Source organism: Leiobunum rupestre, chromosome 7 (assembly GCF_980474605.1).
Source record: "Leiobunum rupestre chromosome 7, qqLeiRupe1.1.hap1, whole genome shotgun sequence".
Taxonomy (NCBI): Eukaryota; Metazoa; Arthropoda; class Arachnida; order Opiliones; family Sclerosomatidae; genus Leiobunum; species Leiobunum rupestre.
Window position 1 is genome coordinate 21,183,114 of NC_143390.1, and position 17,115 is coordinate 21,200,228.

Genomic DNA, 17,115 nt, shown 5'->3' on the forward strand with positions numbered 1-17,115 from the left:
AAAAATAATCTCGACATATTCATTCTCCCTGAGAATAAATAAATACATTCTTGATATAAATATCTCTTGAAATAAAATTTTGTCAGATCTAAAACTTTTACATTGATGTATAAAGCATCTGTGTAAAATTTCATCAAAATCGTTAGAGGGGGGGGGGGGGGGGGTAATTTCTCGCTATACTCGCTTATTTCCGTTATTTAGCTATTTCGACTAGCTGGCACACTTATGGAATCGCTAGACTCGATTATTTATTATGACGTCAATTCCAGTAGCTATTTTAACTAACTGGCATCTAGGAGCAACTAACACAGCAGCCCACACAAGGAGAACGCAACCCGTCAGAAGTCGTGCATTTTCTTGTGTACATTTTTCATTGGTTTGACGCTTTAGCGCCTGCTGCCTTCGGAAGGGGAAAATTCGGAAATTGTCTTCCCCCTTTCCGTAAAACCTTCAGCGTAAAGGTTCGTCCAATGAAATTTGTACATAACACTGCGTTAGCGTGTTTAAAGGCTAGCTGCGTTCTCCTTGTGTTTGTTGCTCCTAGCTGGCACACTTATGGATACATTATTATAGGCTTATGGCAAAACGTAATAAAATTAATTTCTGGAAAAAGGTACATTTATTTCAAGATAATGATTAGTTTCATCCGTCATCGCTAAACTTCGTTAGAAAATTAAATACATATTTTTGGTTAATTTGATTTTTTAAATAATAGTACTGAAAACGTGTTAAAATATATTAAATGTTTTCTTCTCTTTTATCTCTCTTTCTAAACGATTTTACATTCAATATATCCACTTGGAATGATATTTTCCTTGATAATATTAAAATCGAAGGAACCAGCTCTTCAAAAAACACTTTTGCATATGATATTGTCGTATACGGGGGCCGGGCTTTCGCTATTATTTTATACAGATATAGGAGAGAACGAGACAAAGTTACAGACCCCTCAAAGTAGCTCCAATATTTTAACGGATCTAACGTTGGTGGTCTGTATGGCTGTCTTTTTATCAAAATACAAGAGGATTTTCTATTAAGAGGGTTTAACGTATATAAATTTTACTTCGCTTTACAATACGATATTTGATATATACCGGCACAAGTAGTATATGTCTAAGGTCACAGCTTGATTGATTCGTGCAATGCGAAAGAAAATGACGTTGGCGTTAACTCTTCTATTTTGGATTATTTTTTAGATTCTGTTAATTTTATAAAATAATTTCTTCATCAAAGATTTATATTGGAATTGTATGTAGGACTTTTAGTTAATAGCGGACAGGAAACCAATTTTTAAAGCAGTTTGGTTATGTCATAAGTATATAATATACCTTAAGATAAGTATCTCCTTTATTAGGACCCTCTTGACCTTGTTATTTGCGATGTAAAACCTAGCGATATTTACTTATAAATAAACTATATTTTCCCTCTGTAATAGTTTTATTAAGTCATTATAGGCTTCGCGCGTAGTTTAAATTTTGGTCACAAGTATCGCCGCCTACCGACCGAATTTTAAATTGAATACATGAAAGCTGTCGGCTGGTTCAAAATTCTCTCCAACGGAAAAACATTGAAATTGACAATTCGTCTGCTATTTCTTCACATATTTAATTGACGGATATTAAGGCAGATGGCGCTACATTTCCTAAGCTCGAAGCCTATATTATAATGAATTTTCCACGGTATAATTTTTTTCTTCTAAAATGGATTTTGAAAAATTAGCGGGAGCCTGTGAAATTTCGTGTTTCAATATAGGGAGATGGATACTTTATCTAAGATATTTAATATTTACTTTTGGTTATAGGAGACAGATACTTCTTTCTAAGAGTATATTATAAACTACTGGCCATAAAATCATATTGGAAATAGTGATAAAATTTCGAACACGGAAACCGTATCGCCATCTAGCAACGAAAAGTTAAAACATCATTTTCCTTCGCATTTTTCCTTTCACGGTTCAAACTCGCGACCGCGAAAACAAGTAAATGTTTTAACGTGTTTAAATCGCCGAACAACTGTATTTATCATTATCACAAGCAACATCTTATACTGTTTGACAACTTTTCTGGGGGAATCTTTATAAATTAAGCTATTCAAATACCTTAAACATTAATTTGTCGTTAACTTTTATATCGAAACCATTGGGTTTAAGTTAATCAGATAGCGGTCAGTTTATATAACGGCCGTAGCCTCCCTAGCGGTCAAGAGTTTATCGATAGCACCTTTGTCCATCTCGTGGTCATTAAGGCGTGATAACTGTAATTGTACGATTGGAAGAAATGACGCGGATGGCACATTTCCCTACGAAGTGTCCCAAAGGGGCTCTCGTTCACTAGGAAGGTCTTTTTGTCCACGAAGCCATTCTGAAATTGAACAGCCTCAACACAAACGTTGAACACGTACAAGAAAGCCGTGGCTATTGCCTCAAGTTCTCTTCCGTTAAGCCAAACGTCAGACTTCGGTGTTAGGTGGTTCTGTCGAAGAACAAGGCTTGTCCGCTTGAAGTTCTTCGTCGTCGAAATCATCGTTATCTTTGTTTTTCCTAAAGTTCAAGGATCAATAATGGTAATGAAATTAGCGGTCAATAAGGTAAAGGGAATCAACTATCAAATCGATCAATAGCGCCTGAATTTAGAAATTGAAAATCGAAGAAACAAAAAAAGAACTAGTTTTGCGCCAAAAGGACGCAAAAAGTGCAAACCAGCTAAAGCAAGGCATTTTAAATAAAAGCAACGCATTGCGTATAATTCTAAAGCAGTCTACAATAGTGGCAATAATGATACACAAACCGACCAACAAACCAGTCAATTTTATTACAATCAGAAGTCTATAATAACCCACTTCGGGGGAAGTATGAAAGATCCAATAACCGCTTTCTCAAAAATGGCGAACAACAAAGCTTTGAAGATAGTACTCGCAAAGATAATATAAAAACTCGTTCCCTGGATTCGAAATAACTGCCTCGCGCGTAGTCAATAGCGTTTACCCACTCCGGCCGGAACTTCGAAAAATTTGCTCCATAGTTACCATGGTAACCAAATATTGATACGACCCCGGTCAACTTTAATGGGGCGCCGTTGCACGAAATACCGTTTACTGTTTTTAAACACGGACACTCTTTGTGATACCTTCACACTGGAGCTGCAATACTTACTATTAATCTTTTTTTTTAATTTTATTACTGTAGTATCATATGTCTCTTTTATTTTTGTGTAATTCTGTTTTTCAATTTCGATTTTCGGGCACTATCATTGTATAAATATAAATAGTTTCTTTTATATCACGAATCAGGGCCCAATAAGTGTACAGCTTTTTTATCCTGAATTAAACAAATTATTCTTATTAAACCTGCGTAGTCACTGTTACGCCTATTTTCCCCGATAGAGGGAAATAAATAAGTGTTTTCGCGCATGATAAACAAATTCAGGGGCCTGTTGCGCTGTAACTCGATTTAACCTAAGAGCAACAAACACAAGGAGAACGCAGCTAGCCTTTAAACACGCTAACGCAGTGTTGCGTACAAATTTCATTGGACGAGCCTTTAAGCTGAACGTTTTACGGGCGGGGGTAAGACATATTCCGAATTTTCCCCTTTCGACGGCAGCAGACACTAAAGCGTCTAAACAATGAAAACTGTACGCAAGAAAATGCACGACTTTTGACGGGTTGCGTTCTCCTTGTGTGGGGTGTTGTGTTTGTTGCTCCTAGATTTAACTAAGCTTTTATACTTCACCCCGAAAGAAGAAATAGTAACACCAGGTAATCTTGGACTGGGTTAATTTAAGGAAATGGGTAGTTACCTTCTTATCTTCAAAATGATAATCATGACGATAATGTTCCCCAGAATAAGACTAGCCATTAACGCCGACGGGATAATGATGTCTGAAAAGGCAGCGAGATTAATCAATTATTCATAAGCGAAGTCGTTACTGGGTTACTGGTAATCGAGGTCACTAACCGGCGATCATGTTGTTGTCCACTTTGTAAACGGGTCTGGAAGATTCCACGGTACCGTTCCAAAAGAAGTCCGCCTCCGAAAAATTGCCACTCTCACGCAGCTCTTCGAATGCTAAAACAAGATCACTTATTATTAACGACGTTTCCCGAACACGACCTCCCGGCGCTGGCTGCTTCCGCTACCTTCGCTTTTAAATAGGCCTGGTACTGGTAGCTTACAGAAACACCTGCCAAAGTAGGACGTGCGTTCGAATTTGTCAAAGTGCCGTTACACTCCTTCGCTTTTTGACTTTAGCCAACAAGGACTACTGCCAATATGGACTTACCTATTTGTAAAGCCTAAAAACTTGTAAAGGTTAACGGTAAGAGTTAGTGTAGGGAGCTGTTGGCAATTTAACCCGGCCACCTGAATTAAAGGCATTAATATTTAATAGTCGCCTAGTGACTTAGGCTTAGGGTGGTGCCTTGGGTATTACCCTAGCTGATTAATATTATTATTATTAATTAATTGTTCTCCTGTTATAAAAATTTCGGGATGTTGACTTTAGCATTGAAATAGCACACGACCATTACTTTAAAGCAACTGTCGGCTCTATCATTGCCACCTGTATTATAAGAAGGCCACAAATATTTCTGATTTTTCGAAAAAACGACTTTACCGGAGAGCGTGGTGCCATCTATATTAATGGTAAAGAACTCTAAAATTCAAAATAACGAAACCATAATGTCGTCAGAGAACCATTGCTGTATAGTATTATAATTAGACAATTTATACTCTACTTTGTGAACTTTAAACTAAATTGTAAATCCCATATAAAATATATTGTCATAAATTACTATTATTTCAGTTATCGAAAAAAACGAGCAAATCAAAATGTAGCTTAAAGGGAGTATACAAAAATCAATAACCTTTTCAGATATTTGGAGCAATGCATAATTACCTTCCCCCATTTTTCTAACCATGTGTTTTACGTAGTGTCAAATACATTGGTTTTTGAGGAATTAACCCACATAAATTATTCCCACTTTCGAGCTGCTTTGTCTGCTCATATCTACTAGAACACCTTTCGTGAATCTAAAACCACGTACCTCATTATTAAGAAATTATATTTGAATAAATATCCAAACTATAATGAAAATATTTAATTTTTAGCTCGGATATTGTTGTTTATATGTTAATTAAGGGGGCATTTAAAAAACAAACAATAAATGTTTCAAGTGAGAAAATATCGTCAGGGCGGGCACGCTTCCTCTAATAGAAGAATTGGGTGTTTCTACTATCGTTCTAGACTAGCGCCATGAGCGATAAACGAGAGAAGCTATGGCGCAAACTACCAAACAAGGAGGGTTCTACTCCCTTTAAGCATCATGTTCTAATTTCGACGCTAGCGACATCTGTTGAAAACAGAGTTACTTCACCTCGAGCCGACATTTGCTTTAAATATTTTTTTCTATGCATTTGACTTTCTAACAAGTAATTGGGTAAAAATTTTTTAGAAGGCACGCTTTAGAAAATTTCACGTTATTTGTAAATTAACGTGAAACTAGCTAAAGCGGCCTAATACCGTAAGTATATAATAATAATTTACACGATAAGTATCCGTGCCTATATACTGCTTATGTAATTCACTTGAAACATGTAGTGCTGGACTAAATTCTAAAACTATTTTAGAGGGTTAGTAAATTAAATATCCATCTTTAAATTTTACATCTGTAGGTGAAGGGATATTTTCAAACATGGTACGGTGTACACACGCGCGATTCATTACCCTTGAAGAGCACTTCCTAATGGCTTAGTTGGTTACTTTTCTCGTAAAAGGTATATTGAAAACTATCGCGAAACCATCAGTAACATTTAGAGATATACAGATTTAACGAGACCAGTATTTTCTAGTGGAGAAACTATTAGTCAAATCGTTAACAAAACGCTTAACTATTCCCCGCTGCTTTAAATGGAACGCCAGTTCAATTGTATAACTTTTATTAGCGAAAGTCATTAAATCGTAGAACGATATGAACTTACACAAACAGGCGGCCGGTACGCTAGTGTTCCACTGTTGTCCGTCCACGCAATGAATGGGCCTGGTATTGTCCAAAGTGTCGTTGAAAAGGTGACCTTTGCAGCACATATACAGAGCGGCCGTGCCGTTCCTGTAGACCATATACCCGTGTTTGGGAGCTGGCAGCGTGGGGCAACCTTGGGCTGAGAATGAGACGCGATTAGGGTGAAATTCGCGGATGTAACTTCGTTTCGACGGAAGCCGTACGATGTCGCCCTTTCATTGACCACTTTCCCGAGCGGCGCCATTAGATTAAGCCGGGGATTTAGCTATCGCTAAAAGACCGGAAGAGAGTAAACTATTAAGGCAAACTTTACTCTCTCGCTATCTTCTATCGGTCCGCGTAGTAAGGTAGACGACGGATACTATGGGAATCCTCGCGGAAGTTGGAAAATGACCATGGGTAAAACATTCGGTGCGGGAAATGAAGAAATAGAGGATTGGCGGGTTAATAGATACCTCGGTAATACAGTAGAAATCCCCGGAACGGGTTGAATCTCTCGGAATTGAAAATAACGACGGCTCTGTTGCTGGAGCTTTCGTAGGTCTTCAGGTCGCGCGCTGACTGTCCGCAGGCGCTGGTCAGCTTGGTGGCGGCGGCGTTAGGGCCGTCGTGTACAGTGACCGCTTCGTCGCAGAGCTGACGGCTGAAATAAGGACGTACGGCCCTTAACTGATAGTCCAGCAAAGCCATAGAAATCGTCTGGCCATCTCCGGCTGTGATGTTCCACGTGCAGTTGACCAACGCGGGGTAGAATGACGGGTAGCCCGGGTTGGCGATGTAGCCTTCGCTCAGCGTCGCCGGGTAATTGCAGAAACGCAATATCGATGACTCTGTTTTACCAAATAAACAGAAAATAACCCCTTTGATTATATTACCCTAAGAAATCAAATACTTTTATTCCATTCTCCATATAAACAAGAACGTATTTAGGTTATTGAGAACGAAAGAATCGACCAGGTTACAGTAACAATAAGTACTATCATATGTAACATAATTACTCATAAGTGTGCGTCTGTTTGACATCTCTGTATTAAAAATTGAAATGAGACCTTGTTTTACAGCCACCAAAGAAAATACAGACTATAGTCGCGTAAAACTGTTTTTAACTTCCTTCCCTCCCCGCCAGAAGTAGTTTTGATGACGTCAATTACGTCATCGACTGGGAAGTGACGTCAATTACGTCATATCCTTACAACAAGGTCTCATTGAGAAAAAGTTATTTCTGGCACACTTATGAGGAATTATGTTATATATGGTACTACCTAAGGCAGAATGAAAATCGAAACTGAAATTAAAGCCGTAACGCCATCTGTGGGGGATTTGTTTTAAAGCAACTGTCGGCCCTGTCATTGCCACCTGTATTATGGAAAGGCCCCTGTTGTTAGAGATGGCCATGAATCTATCCAATTTTTCGAAAAACAATGACTTTACTGGAGAGCTTGGTGCCATCTAGTTATGGCAAAAGAAGCTAAAGTTTAAAATAGCCAAATGATACCGTCGTCAGTAAGTCATTGTAGAGTATTATATTTAGACCTCTTTATACTATCTTTAGTGGACTTTAACCTAAATTATATCCCATATAAAATATATTGTTTAAAATTACTGTAATTTATGATATTGATCAATTTACAAACGAGCCAATCAACGTGTGGGGTACCTAAAAGTACCCGCCTTTTGGGTCATAATGTAGCTTAACAATCCTGTTTTTATATCGATGCTAGCGACATCTGTTGAAAAAAGAGCTACTTCACGTCCAGTCGACACTTGCTTTAAAAAACGTTTATAATAATTGATAAGGTGCTAACTATTTTGCTGTTAATAATTAACGAAATTAATTAAATATTTTATTAATATTAACAAAAACCAGAAGTACTACCAATGTCAGACTGAAAATTGAGATTCAAATCGACACCGTATTGCCATCTATTGCGCAATTTTTTTTAAATATTTTCCGTCGGAAATAATTAATAATCTATCGACTAATTTGCAATTTATTATTAATTAAACTGTTAATTTCGACTTTTATTAAGGGTTTTATTATATGAATTAAATCAAAACAAGTTTTTTCGAAAGATAAAAAGAAAACTTCGTCCGGTCAATACTAGATGGCGCGATACAATTGATAAAATGGAGTAGTGGTAATAACCTAAATAGGTTTTCGATATAAAGCATGTCCAATTCATAATACCCCTTCTTCCAATCTCGCTCTATTATATCGTTCTTGAAAAAGGATAAGAGTTATTGCTGACCATTAACTTCGAGAATTAATGGCTTCTAATAATACAGCATACAGACCCTATTTTTCTAATATAATAGCCCTTTCATAATAATAATAATAACGCTTGTTGTCACATAAGTACGATTACATATTCGGCAATAGAAACCGATTGAGCCTGGGGGGAAATATTATTTACACAAATTACACGTACTTGCAAATAACATCGGGATATACCTGACCACGATTCAAGGTCCCAATACAAATTAAAGTACTTAGTAAACCCCACCTACAATTATAAGAGAAGCCGAGGAAAATACAAATCTAGTCTAATTTCATTTTAATTGCTAGAAAGCATAAAAAAACAGTTCTACGATAGAATATTAATTTGAGGAGACGGTTCCTCGAAGTCATAACGTACAAACAACGTTGTTAAATCGATTCTTGGAGTTTTTAGAGTTCATTTTAAACCTCATTCTAAATATAATACAAGGATAATATCACGGCGAATGACACGCGAGGAAAAACAATTTCGAATAGAAAAATATCATTAGTTGCACGACGACCCCAGCAGATCATTACACTCTAGAGAGTCTAACCTATAGGATAATGGCCACTCATTTTGATCAAGAATGATTACTTTATGATACAACTCTCCGATATTATCAAAGACAGTGATAGTAAAATACCACCTCTTTCTTTTTCTATTTTATCTTTCTAGTATAAACTATAGAATTGGTAATAACCCATTCGTAGTGTATACTCCAGGGAGCTTTACCCTTTAAGTACGAACAGAATCCTCGGGCATTACATCAATATACGAGGCGCTTACGAGTCAAAACGAATGGCTCACTCGGGTGTTGCCTGAGCGAGACACACGAAGTGAAAAATAAGGTAACATTAGTATACCGCCTTATCACGAAACTTGTAATATTTATTGCAGCAACGTACAATCCACGGGGGAGGGTGGCAGTTCGATTTATAAGGCTGATGAGTATGTCACGACCCCCAGGGTGTCTCTCCATCAATGTTTCTTATGGCTTTTGTTATAGGAAAATAGCGAGACAGAAAGGTGTTATGTATCTCGCCTGGAAGGCTAACTTTCCGGCATTACGTCAATGATTCAGTGTCACGCCAAATATCGTGAGGTGGTCCAAAAAAAGAGAGAGATCAAATACCATTATCATTAGCCGTTTTTTTCTTATTCAGATACAATATCGGGTGTCACCCAACGTCATACTGTAATACCCTGTAGGTACCGAAGACTTTCACGAAAGATCTTCCATAACTAAAGCCATAATCTTCTCCGATCTCGAAAAGGAATTGCCTTGAGGATTTTGAAGAATTTTATGTTTACCCAAAACCGAACTCTCAAGGAAGTTGTAACTTTCTCTTTTAAAACTTAAAATTAAAGATTTAAGTCAAATAGAAGCGTAAGTGTGTATACCTACGCGTAATTTTCAAAAGAAGAGAAGTGTGTGGGTTTGGTTCCTTTTGTTCCTATCAATCGGAAGACGAAGGGAACCGCTTCCGGGGGAAGTTGGGCGGCTTTTTAAATCCTATAAGTTATAATCTACTTTCCTGCCGCGCTTCCGGTTGAAGGCCTTACTTTGTTCCCGTTTCGTTTCTCCAAGTCCGACGTCTACTGGAAGACTTTGGAGGAAGTAATTAACGCGTATACTAAGGGAAGGGTCAACGCTACGTCCCAAAGAGCGTACGGAAGATACCGGGTGACTGCTGGAAAATGCGAGACTTCCCGTAATGCGCGTCCATCTCCATTAGCGCTAAAACGCTCGCTCTATTTTTAAGGGCGAATTTCCTGCACCCTGGAAAATTTTCTGCAGTAGTAAAATTTCCTATTAAAGTAGTTTCGAATCGCTTCCTCTTCTTGCGAGTTTTTTTTTTACCCATCGTATTCGCGATTATACGGAGTTCCGACGTTTGAACGGAAGAAAACGCGCATTATCGATTCACAGGTTGAAGTTCATCGCGTACCCATACCGCCTGAAATCCCCTCTTCAAAATAGCTTCTTCAGAGTCACGTTAGAAAGTTGCGGGATAAATCTGCCTTGACCCGAAAGTATCGCCAAACTGGAGAGATAAAATACTCGAAAAATTGAAAGGTTTCAGTTATTAAGAAAGTTTAAAACGGAAACTCGAGTATATTTTTAGTGCCCGTGGCGTGTTAGAGATTTACGATTCCACCCTCAAATAGTTATTGTCGCTGTTGTAAAAGGGGTAAAGTCTGTCGTTCACAGGGTTTAAAAAACCCAGCCCATTGGGCTTTTTTGGGTTTTATTGGGTTTTATTGGGTTTTTTACCTAAAATGATACCCTAAATCGATGATTTACTTCATTTATATTTTTATTTTCAATTTAACACTACTTATTTCTCGCCCTTATTCTTATTTTTCGTAGACCTAAAGTATCGTCTGCTCCATGTTCTGCTAAATATTGATTGAAAGTTGTAGAAGTTAAAAACCGAGGGGTAAGACACTCTGCGAACTCGGTGTACACTGCCGTACCTTTGACAGTGCTAAATGGAACTCGCGAACTCTTGAAAATATGTACCTTTAACAGTGCTAAATGCACGAACTCGGTGTACAGATTATCTGAGACTGTCTTATCCCTTGTTGTTACTGTTTAGTTAACACTGTTAACTTGCTACGGTTAGATTAGTGTTTACCAAAACACTGGTAATGTATTTTGTGTAAATACTTTTTATAAAAAAGCAATATTTTTGTAATATTATAGAATTTAAAGAATTAAAGTTTAATTCTTTAAATTCTTTAATATAGTTTAATATAGTTTAATTATTAAACTATAAATTTAAACTTTTTTCGTCATTTTTGAAACTTTTTAAGGTGGGTTTTTTTAAGTGGGCTTTATTGTGGGTTTTTTGAAATTCGAACCCTGGTCGTTCACGCCTCGCGACCAACTGTCTTATGGTCCGTGGGTGGTTAGATGGAAACCGCGGTCTATCTTACCCTCGACGCAATTGTACTCGATGACGATGGCTCCTTCCGACGAGGCGCAAGTCTTGTTCAGATGGTCGTAGCTGTAGTCGTAAACACACTCGCTGGCACCGGCGCAACTGCGAAGGGAAAAAAATATTTTAAACTAAATCATCCCAAACGACGTATAATGGTTGCCTGTACACTAGAAAAATAATCTCACGATCTTGCAAGTACGGCTTCGGAAATTTCCAAAGCACTCTCGAACTTATTTTTACAACGCGATCTAGTACTTCTTAGAACGATAAACTTCGTAACTAGGACGTTTCTCGACACTTTCCTAACGAAGACCCACCCGAATAGAAACTGTCATAAAATAAATAACGTTACGTTTATTTTCCATCGCGAGTTTAATAAACGCGTCTTCTGGCTGGCTGTCGGACTTATCTCGGTTTTTATTCGGAAGCTCTTACGCGCGGAAGAACAGGACGAAATATATAATTAGAGGAGAAAAATGTAACGCGCTGCCTTTTCTCATTTATCTTGTCGTTCAGGTTGCGGCCCACCACCTCCGCACCACCTCCGACCAGCAACGAGAAGGCATTCATTTTTCTCTTTCAGAAACCCTGGAAGGACGCAACCGCTCGAGGCCCCCGACGATGAGGTACGACTCGAACGCGAAACTTTAGGCTAATTTAGGAATAATTTTACGGTTCATTAGGGAGTTCCATTTTTGGCGTGTCCGCCCTGTTCATTCGAACGACCAACCGACTCGGACTCGGAGTTTTGCACGAAGCGTGATTGTAAAGTTGGAAAAACTTTGTCAAAAAAGGAAAAGGAAGTGTCTACAACCTTGATAAAACTCTATTTGCCCTTTAAAAATATTCCTCGAGAATTTGTAAGCTTACAAGATAGGTTCAACTTCCTCGGCATGTTTTTTCCCGTTCAATGTCGTTTCCTAGCGAACGCCTCGACTAGGTGTAATCCATCAAAATAATGATGGCTAGAGTGAAAGTAAGCCCGCGACGAACTCCCGAGGGTCTCTTTGCCGGGACCAAAGAAAACGCGTCTCTCGGATAAATTCCTTTTTTTCGCAGGTAAGCCTAAACGGACTACGACTTTTTATTTGTTTGGAGGGATTTTTTCTTAGCGCGACTTTTATGAGAGATAGTTGGCGCGACCAACAAGCTGCAGTGTCTTTCCGGTAATCTTGAGAATTCCTGACAGTCTCCGAGGCGAAATAAAGAGAGCGCCTGCTTTTTCTCTTCCTTCTTCGTTTGTTCTAATGGTCTCGCCAATAGAGTCTCCCCAGAGTAAATTAAAGACTGTCCTTTTCGGTGAGTAAGCGGTTTTCCGTCGTGTAAAAAAACTGCACCAGAGTCTCGGACAGTCAGCCAAAAATAGCGGATGGGAGAAAAATAATCGCGTGACCCGGTTCTAGGTAAGCGCAAACTGTCTAGGACTTTCCAACCATTCGGGTTATGATAATATTGTCGGTCAAACCCATACGGATCTCGAAGTATAAGCACTCACCGTTTATTGAGAGACACTCGAACGTCTTCGTTACAAAATTCTAGAACTTCCGAGGATGGTGGTTCGAGTAACGGATTCCTGGTGCAAGATTCGTTCAGCAAAGATTCGTAATCAGTCGTGAATTGAGCGCCGTGAACGGCCAAGACGAAATCGGTGGATGGGCAACGTAAATGTATCTCGTACAAACTGCAGTAGATTCCTCTTTGAAGCGTAGACGGACCGGCGACGGCGGTGCTGGGAACTGCGAGTGAAACAATAGTATACGGCTATAGAACCTCTCCTTATCATCGTGTAATTTATCATAATTCATCATTAGAACGGTTCTACGTCGCTCCCTCTAATCACCGGCGTCAGTTTAATTAATGAAACTAAAGGATCAATTTACCATTCGCGCTTCGCCAACAACCATTCGATATTAAAGAGAATTAGTCTTAGAAGCTCGTTCTAAGAACGCGTCGTTTTTGACAGGAGGAAGGCTCCAATCCTTCATCCCGCCGTCGCTGGCTATACGCTTTGGTAAGGACGCTCACCTGACCGCGAACAACCAGTATTTTTTTCGCGTCTTCGCGTGTACAATCGGGCAGGGCACGACCCCTAAACGCGGTCTCCGCGTTAGCCGTACAAAAAGCGTGGGGGCTCTCGCGTTGGCACGCAATCGGAGCCGCCCTGTCACAACGGGACAGCCCACCCTCCACCGTTATCAAAGGAGAGGGAAATTCTCCATCCGTCAATTCGTGTCCGTTATCGCGTGAAACTTTTCCGACTCCCCCCTTCTCGGGAGTTTATAGACTTAATCCGCGAACCACCCACGTCAACCGCCAGCCCTAAGTTGGCCAGAAACCCTTGATTAAAAAGGATATCCACCGTATATAGATGGTGGTCTCAATAAAGGAATAATTAGCGGGGGCTTAACGCGCTCTTAGGACGCGTCAAGCGAGACGACGCTTAGAGACGAAAATTGGGTCGATCAGAGACTCACGGGCTCTACAAACCAGCCAACCTTTATTTTAATTGTAACGAAGGAAATTACGAAAGACGCGTTTTTTTTTGTTATTCTTTCTCAGCCTGGACGCTCCCCGTAATATAGTTGGGGCCCCAACTAGGGTATAAAAATAAATTGCGTTGAGAACCGCGATCCAAGCCATCTTCGCGCGAGCTATCAGTTGAACCTCGCTCGCTAAGCGATCTTTGTTACGCGGGGGGAAATGGTGAGGTTATATAATTATAGTTAAGGTTTTCCGAAACTCGTCCAGCGCGATGAAAACCGCGATGAAAGGATTCCGGGGAGACGAGATACGACCCGCTGAAGAAGAGCCTTTCTAGATAATTATACGGACGAGAGCCCGGCGGTGAAGATAAATTGTATTATGCCCGCAAAAGTGGCGATTTTGCGAAAAGCCAGGGTCCGGATATAGGGAAGAAATTTTTGATTTCTTCCTCGCTTTATCCCTTGGCCATCTTGGCAGGGGAAGTTTGGAAAGAAGGTCGGATAAAAGAAGCAGTTCGGTGAACTAAGTTAATGGATTGAACGCTTAGCCAGGAGGCAACGGTAAATTTCTATCTCATTCAGCGGGGAAATTTAATTTCTTCGGAGGATGAAATAGATTTTATAATTCCGATCAAACGCGCCTTTTCCAACATCTGCCCGTGATGTTCCCGCCAGATTTAAACGAGATAGATTCCGAATTTAATACTTTTATAGACTTAGAATGTATAGATATCAGATATTGAATCATAGCCAGCTCGCTAAAACTCGCAAAAGTGTTTGAAAGCGCGCCCAAGCACCATGAGCGAAACCAGAGGAGCCAGGCTTCGATCCCAGCTTGTAGCACTGGCTGAAAACTGGGTAACGCTCCTTAAGCGTTGAGTTTGAATGTTCTCTTCCCACTGGTTAAAGAGGTTTTCGGTTTCCCCCATAAAAGCTTTTTGAGGTTAATAAAAGTTGCCAGATGACTTTGGGCTCGGGTAGGGCCTTGGATATTAGCCTAGCTTATTAAAATTATTTAAAGTTAGTGTAGGGAGCTGTTGGCTCGAGTGACATGTAAGGCTAGGGTGGTGCCTTTGGTATTAGTTTAGCTTATTTAAAAAAGTTGGTTTTAGTTAGTGTAGGGAGCTGTTGGCTCGAGTGACATGTAAGGCTAGGGTGGTGTCTTGGGTATTAGTTTAGCTTATTTTAAAAAAATGGTTTTAGTTAGTGTAGGGAGCTGTTGGCTCGAGTGACATGTAAGGCTAGGGTGGTGTCTTGGGTATTAGTTTAGCTTATTTAAAAAAGTTGGTTTTAGTTAGTGTAGGGAGCTGTTGGCTCGAGTGACATGTGAGGCTAGGGTGGTGCCTTGGGTATTAGTTTAGCTTATTTAAAAAAGTTGGTTTTAGTTAGTGTAGGGAGCTGTTGGCTCGAGTGACATGTAAGGCTAGGGTGGTGTCTTGGGTATTAGTTTAGCTTATTTTAAAAAGTTGGTTTTAGTTAGTGTAGGGAGCTGTTGGCTCGAGTGACATGTAAGGCTAGGGTGGTGTGTTGGGTATTAGTTTAGCTTATTTTAAAAAAATGGTTTTAGTTAGTGTAGGGCGCTGTTGGCTAGTGTGGCATGTAAGGCTTTCCACCCCACTTCTATGTCGTATAACCGAGTTAATGTTATTAAAAGGCACTAGATGACTTGGGACTAAGGTGCCTTGGCCATTAACCTAGCTGATTATTATTTTAGGAATAAAAAGCCTACAGAAAGCGTAGGTGGATAAACTCCACAATGACTTACTATAAAACGCATTTAGGTCCGAAATCGACAAGTTACCTCTAGATACGAAGTGAGCCTTATTAATTTGTAATTTGATATTTCGATTCAATATTTCATCATTATTTAGCCACAAAAGAGGAAAGTTTTCATTTTGAAAGAGTTTTAAATTTCGCTCGACTTTGGCGTCACAAAATTAAAATAGCGAGAGGATGTCATTCCATTTCGGCGTCAATGAAGAAAGCAATAACCAAAATATCACCGGCGTGTGCGTCGGAAGATATATGATATTCGGCTGATTTAATTTTGGGGCTGGGGATGTTTATTGCCGATTTTGTTCAAAGACGGGTGTAATGTAGACCTATATGAGATATGAAATTTTCCAAAAGGAGACGTTGCACTACCCATTCGATTTGCCATGGCAACCGAACAAATAAGATTTTTTCCTTATTTTACCCAAAATTTGTTACAATTTTACCCCATAAATGTTACAATTTACCCAAACTTAATGAAATTTACCTAAATGTGGTCCAAATTACCCATTTTGTGATTTTAATTTTTTTTTTTAATTTTCGTAGCCAGGACCTCGTGAAACCGAGAAAATCCCATGCTTTTTTAAAGGGCGATTTTTTTGTGTTAAGTGATCAAAACAAATTTCGATTTCCATGGCAAATCGAATGGCTAGTGCAACGTCTCCTTTTTGGAAATTTCACATCTCATATAGGTTTACATTACGCCCGACTTTGAACCAAATCGACAATAAACACCTCAGGTACTCTCCTTGTAAGTATAAAAAAGTACATTGTTGATCATACTTATGGCATGGGTAATATCATAACTCTATAATATTATTTTATAAGTTTGTCCCTTTGGTTAATATTTTACTGAGAGCTAGTAACGGTGTGACGACATCACAAGAAGAAAATCTCCCCCTAGTGAGGCGCTGTCAAAGGCTACGTGTGACGTGTTAGCAAGCGGACCCAAAACGGCGACGAAGCCCGTAATGTAGTCTTATGAATAGCTCTCAGTAAAACGTTTGCATGTGAAGAATAAGAAGTGTCACACTTATGTGAAATATTATACACTTATGGTGGGGATGGAATGAAATTTAGAGCTAAAAGACCCCAAAGTATACAAGTACTTATTTCCATAAATATGAAAATCTCCTTAGCCTCTGTGCAATAGCTTACAAAGGCGTGTTTTAGTGCGAATAAGGCCTGTACCTTTTTTCCCTGTAACCCGCGCTATGAATAGCCTGTTTTTAATCCCAACAAATCCTGGTCACGTGTACGTGCGCGCGCTTCGAGCAATAACAACACACGCAATGTTAATCGCCGAACACGCCATCTATACGGAGAAAGAGAGCTAGATCTCGCGCTTCTTTCATCCCCTCAGCATCATCTATAGCCGAGTGCCAAGGCTTAACAAGCATTTTGGTTTCTATAACAACCTTTGATAGTATACCAAAACATCTAGCTAATCCCTAGGCGCCCTAAGGGTGGACACAATCCTAAAAGAACACGCGCTTTCTAGTTCGGTGAGAAAGTGGTTAGATAGGCCTCGGCTTTCAAAAGAGAGACGCGATATCGTAACTGGAGAGTGAAAACTGCGGAGCACCCGGGCCATTACTATTCATAGCGGCCCTTCTTCTTGACTCGGAGATTTGC

At 39.5% G+C, this 17,115-nt stretch overlaps 1 protein-coding gene across 1 annotated transcript in view; it reads right to left on the bottom strand.

Annotated features, from left to right (window-relative positions):
* Positions 1-623: 623 nt before the first annotated feature.
* The window catches only part of LOC149935107 (uncharacterized), a 28,113-nt gene continuing 11,621 nt past the window's right edge, over positions 624-17,115 (bottom strand). Inside the window, exons 2-8 of the mRNA XM_090153982.1 lie at positions 12,720-12,960; positions 11,220-11,326; positions 6,474-6,848; positions 5,978-6,157; positions 3,956-4,066; positions 3,798-3,879; positions 624-2,539 (exon numbers count right to left, since the gene is read on the bottom strand). Of these exons, the coding sequence (XP_090010108.1) occupies positions 2,449-2,539; positions 3,798-3,879; positions 3,956-4,066; positions 5,978-6,157; positions 6,474-6,848; positions 11,220-11,326; positions 12,720-12,960 (1,187 nt within the window). The 3' untranslated portion in view covers positions 624-2,448. The remainder of the gene's footprint in view (positions 2,540-3,797; positions 3,880-3,955; positions 4,067-5,977; positions 6,158-6,473; positions 6,849-11,219; positions 11,327-12,719; positions 12,961-17,115) is intronic.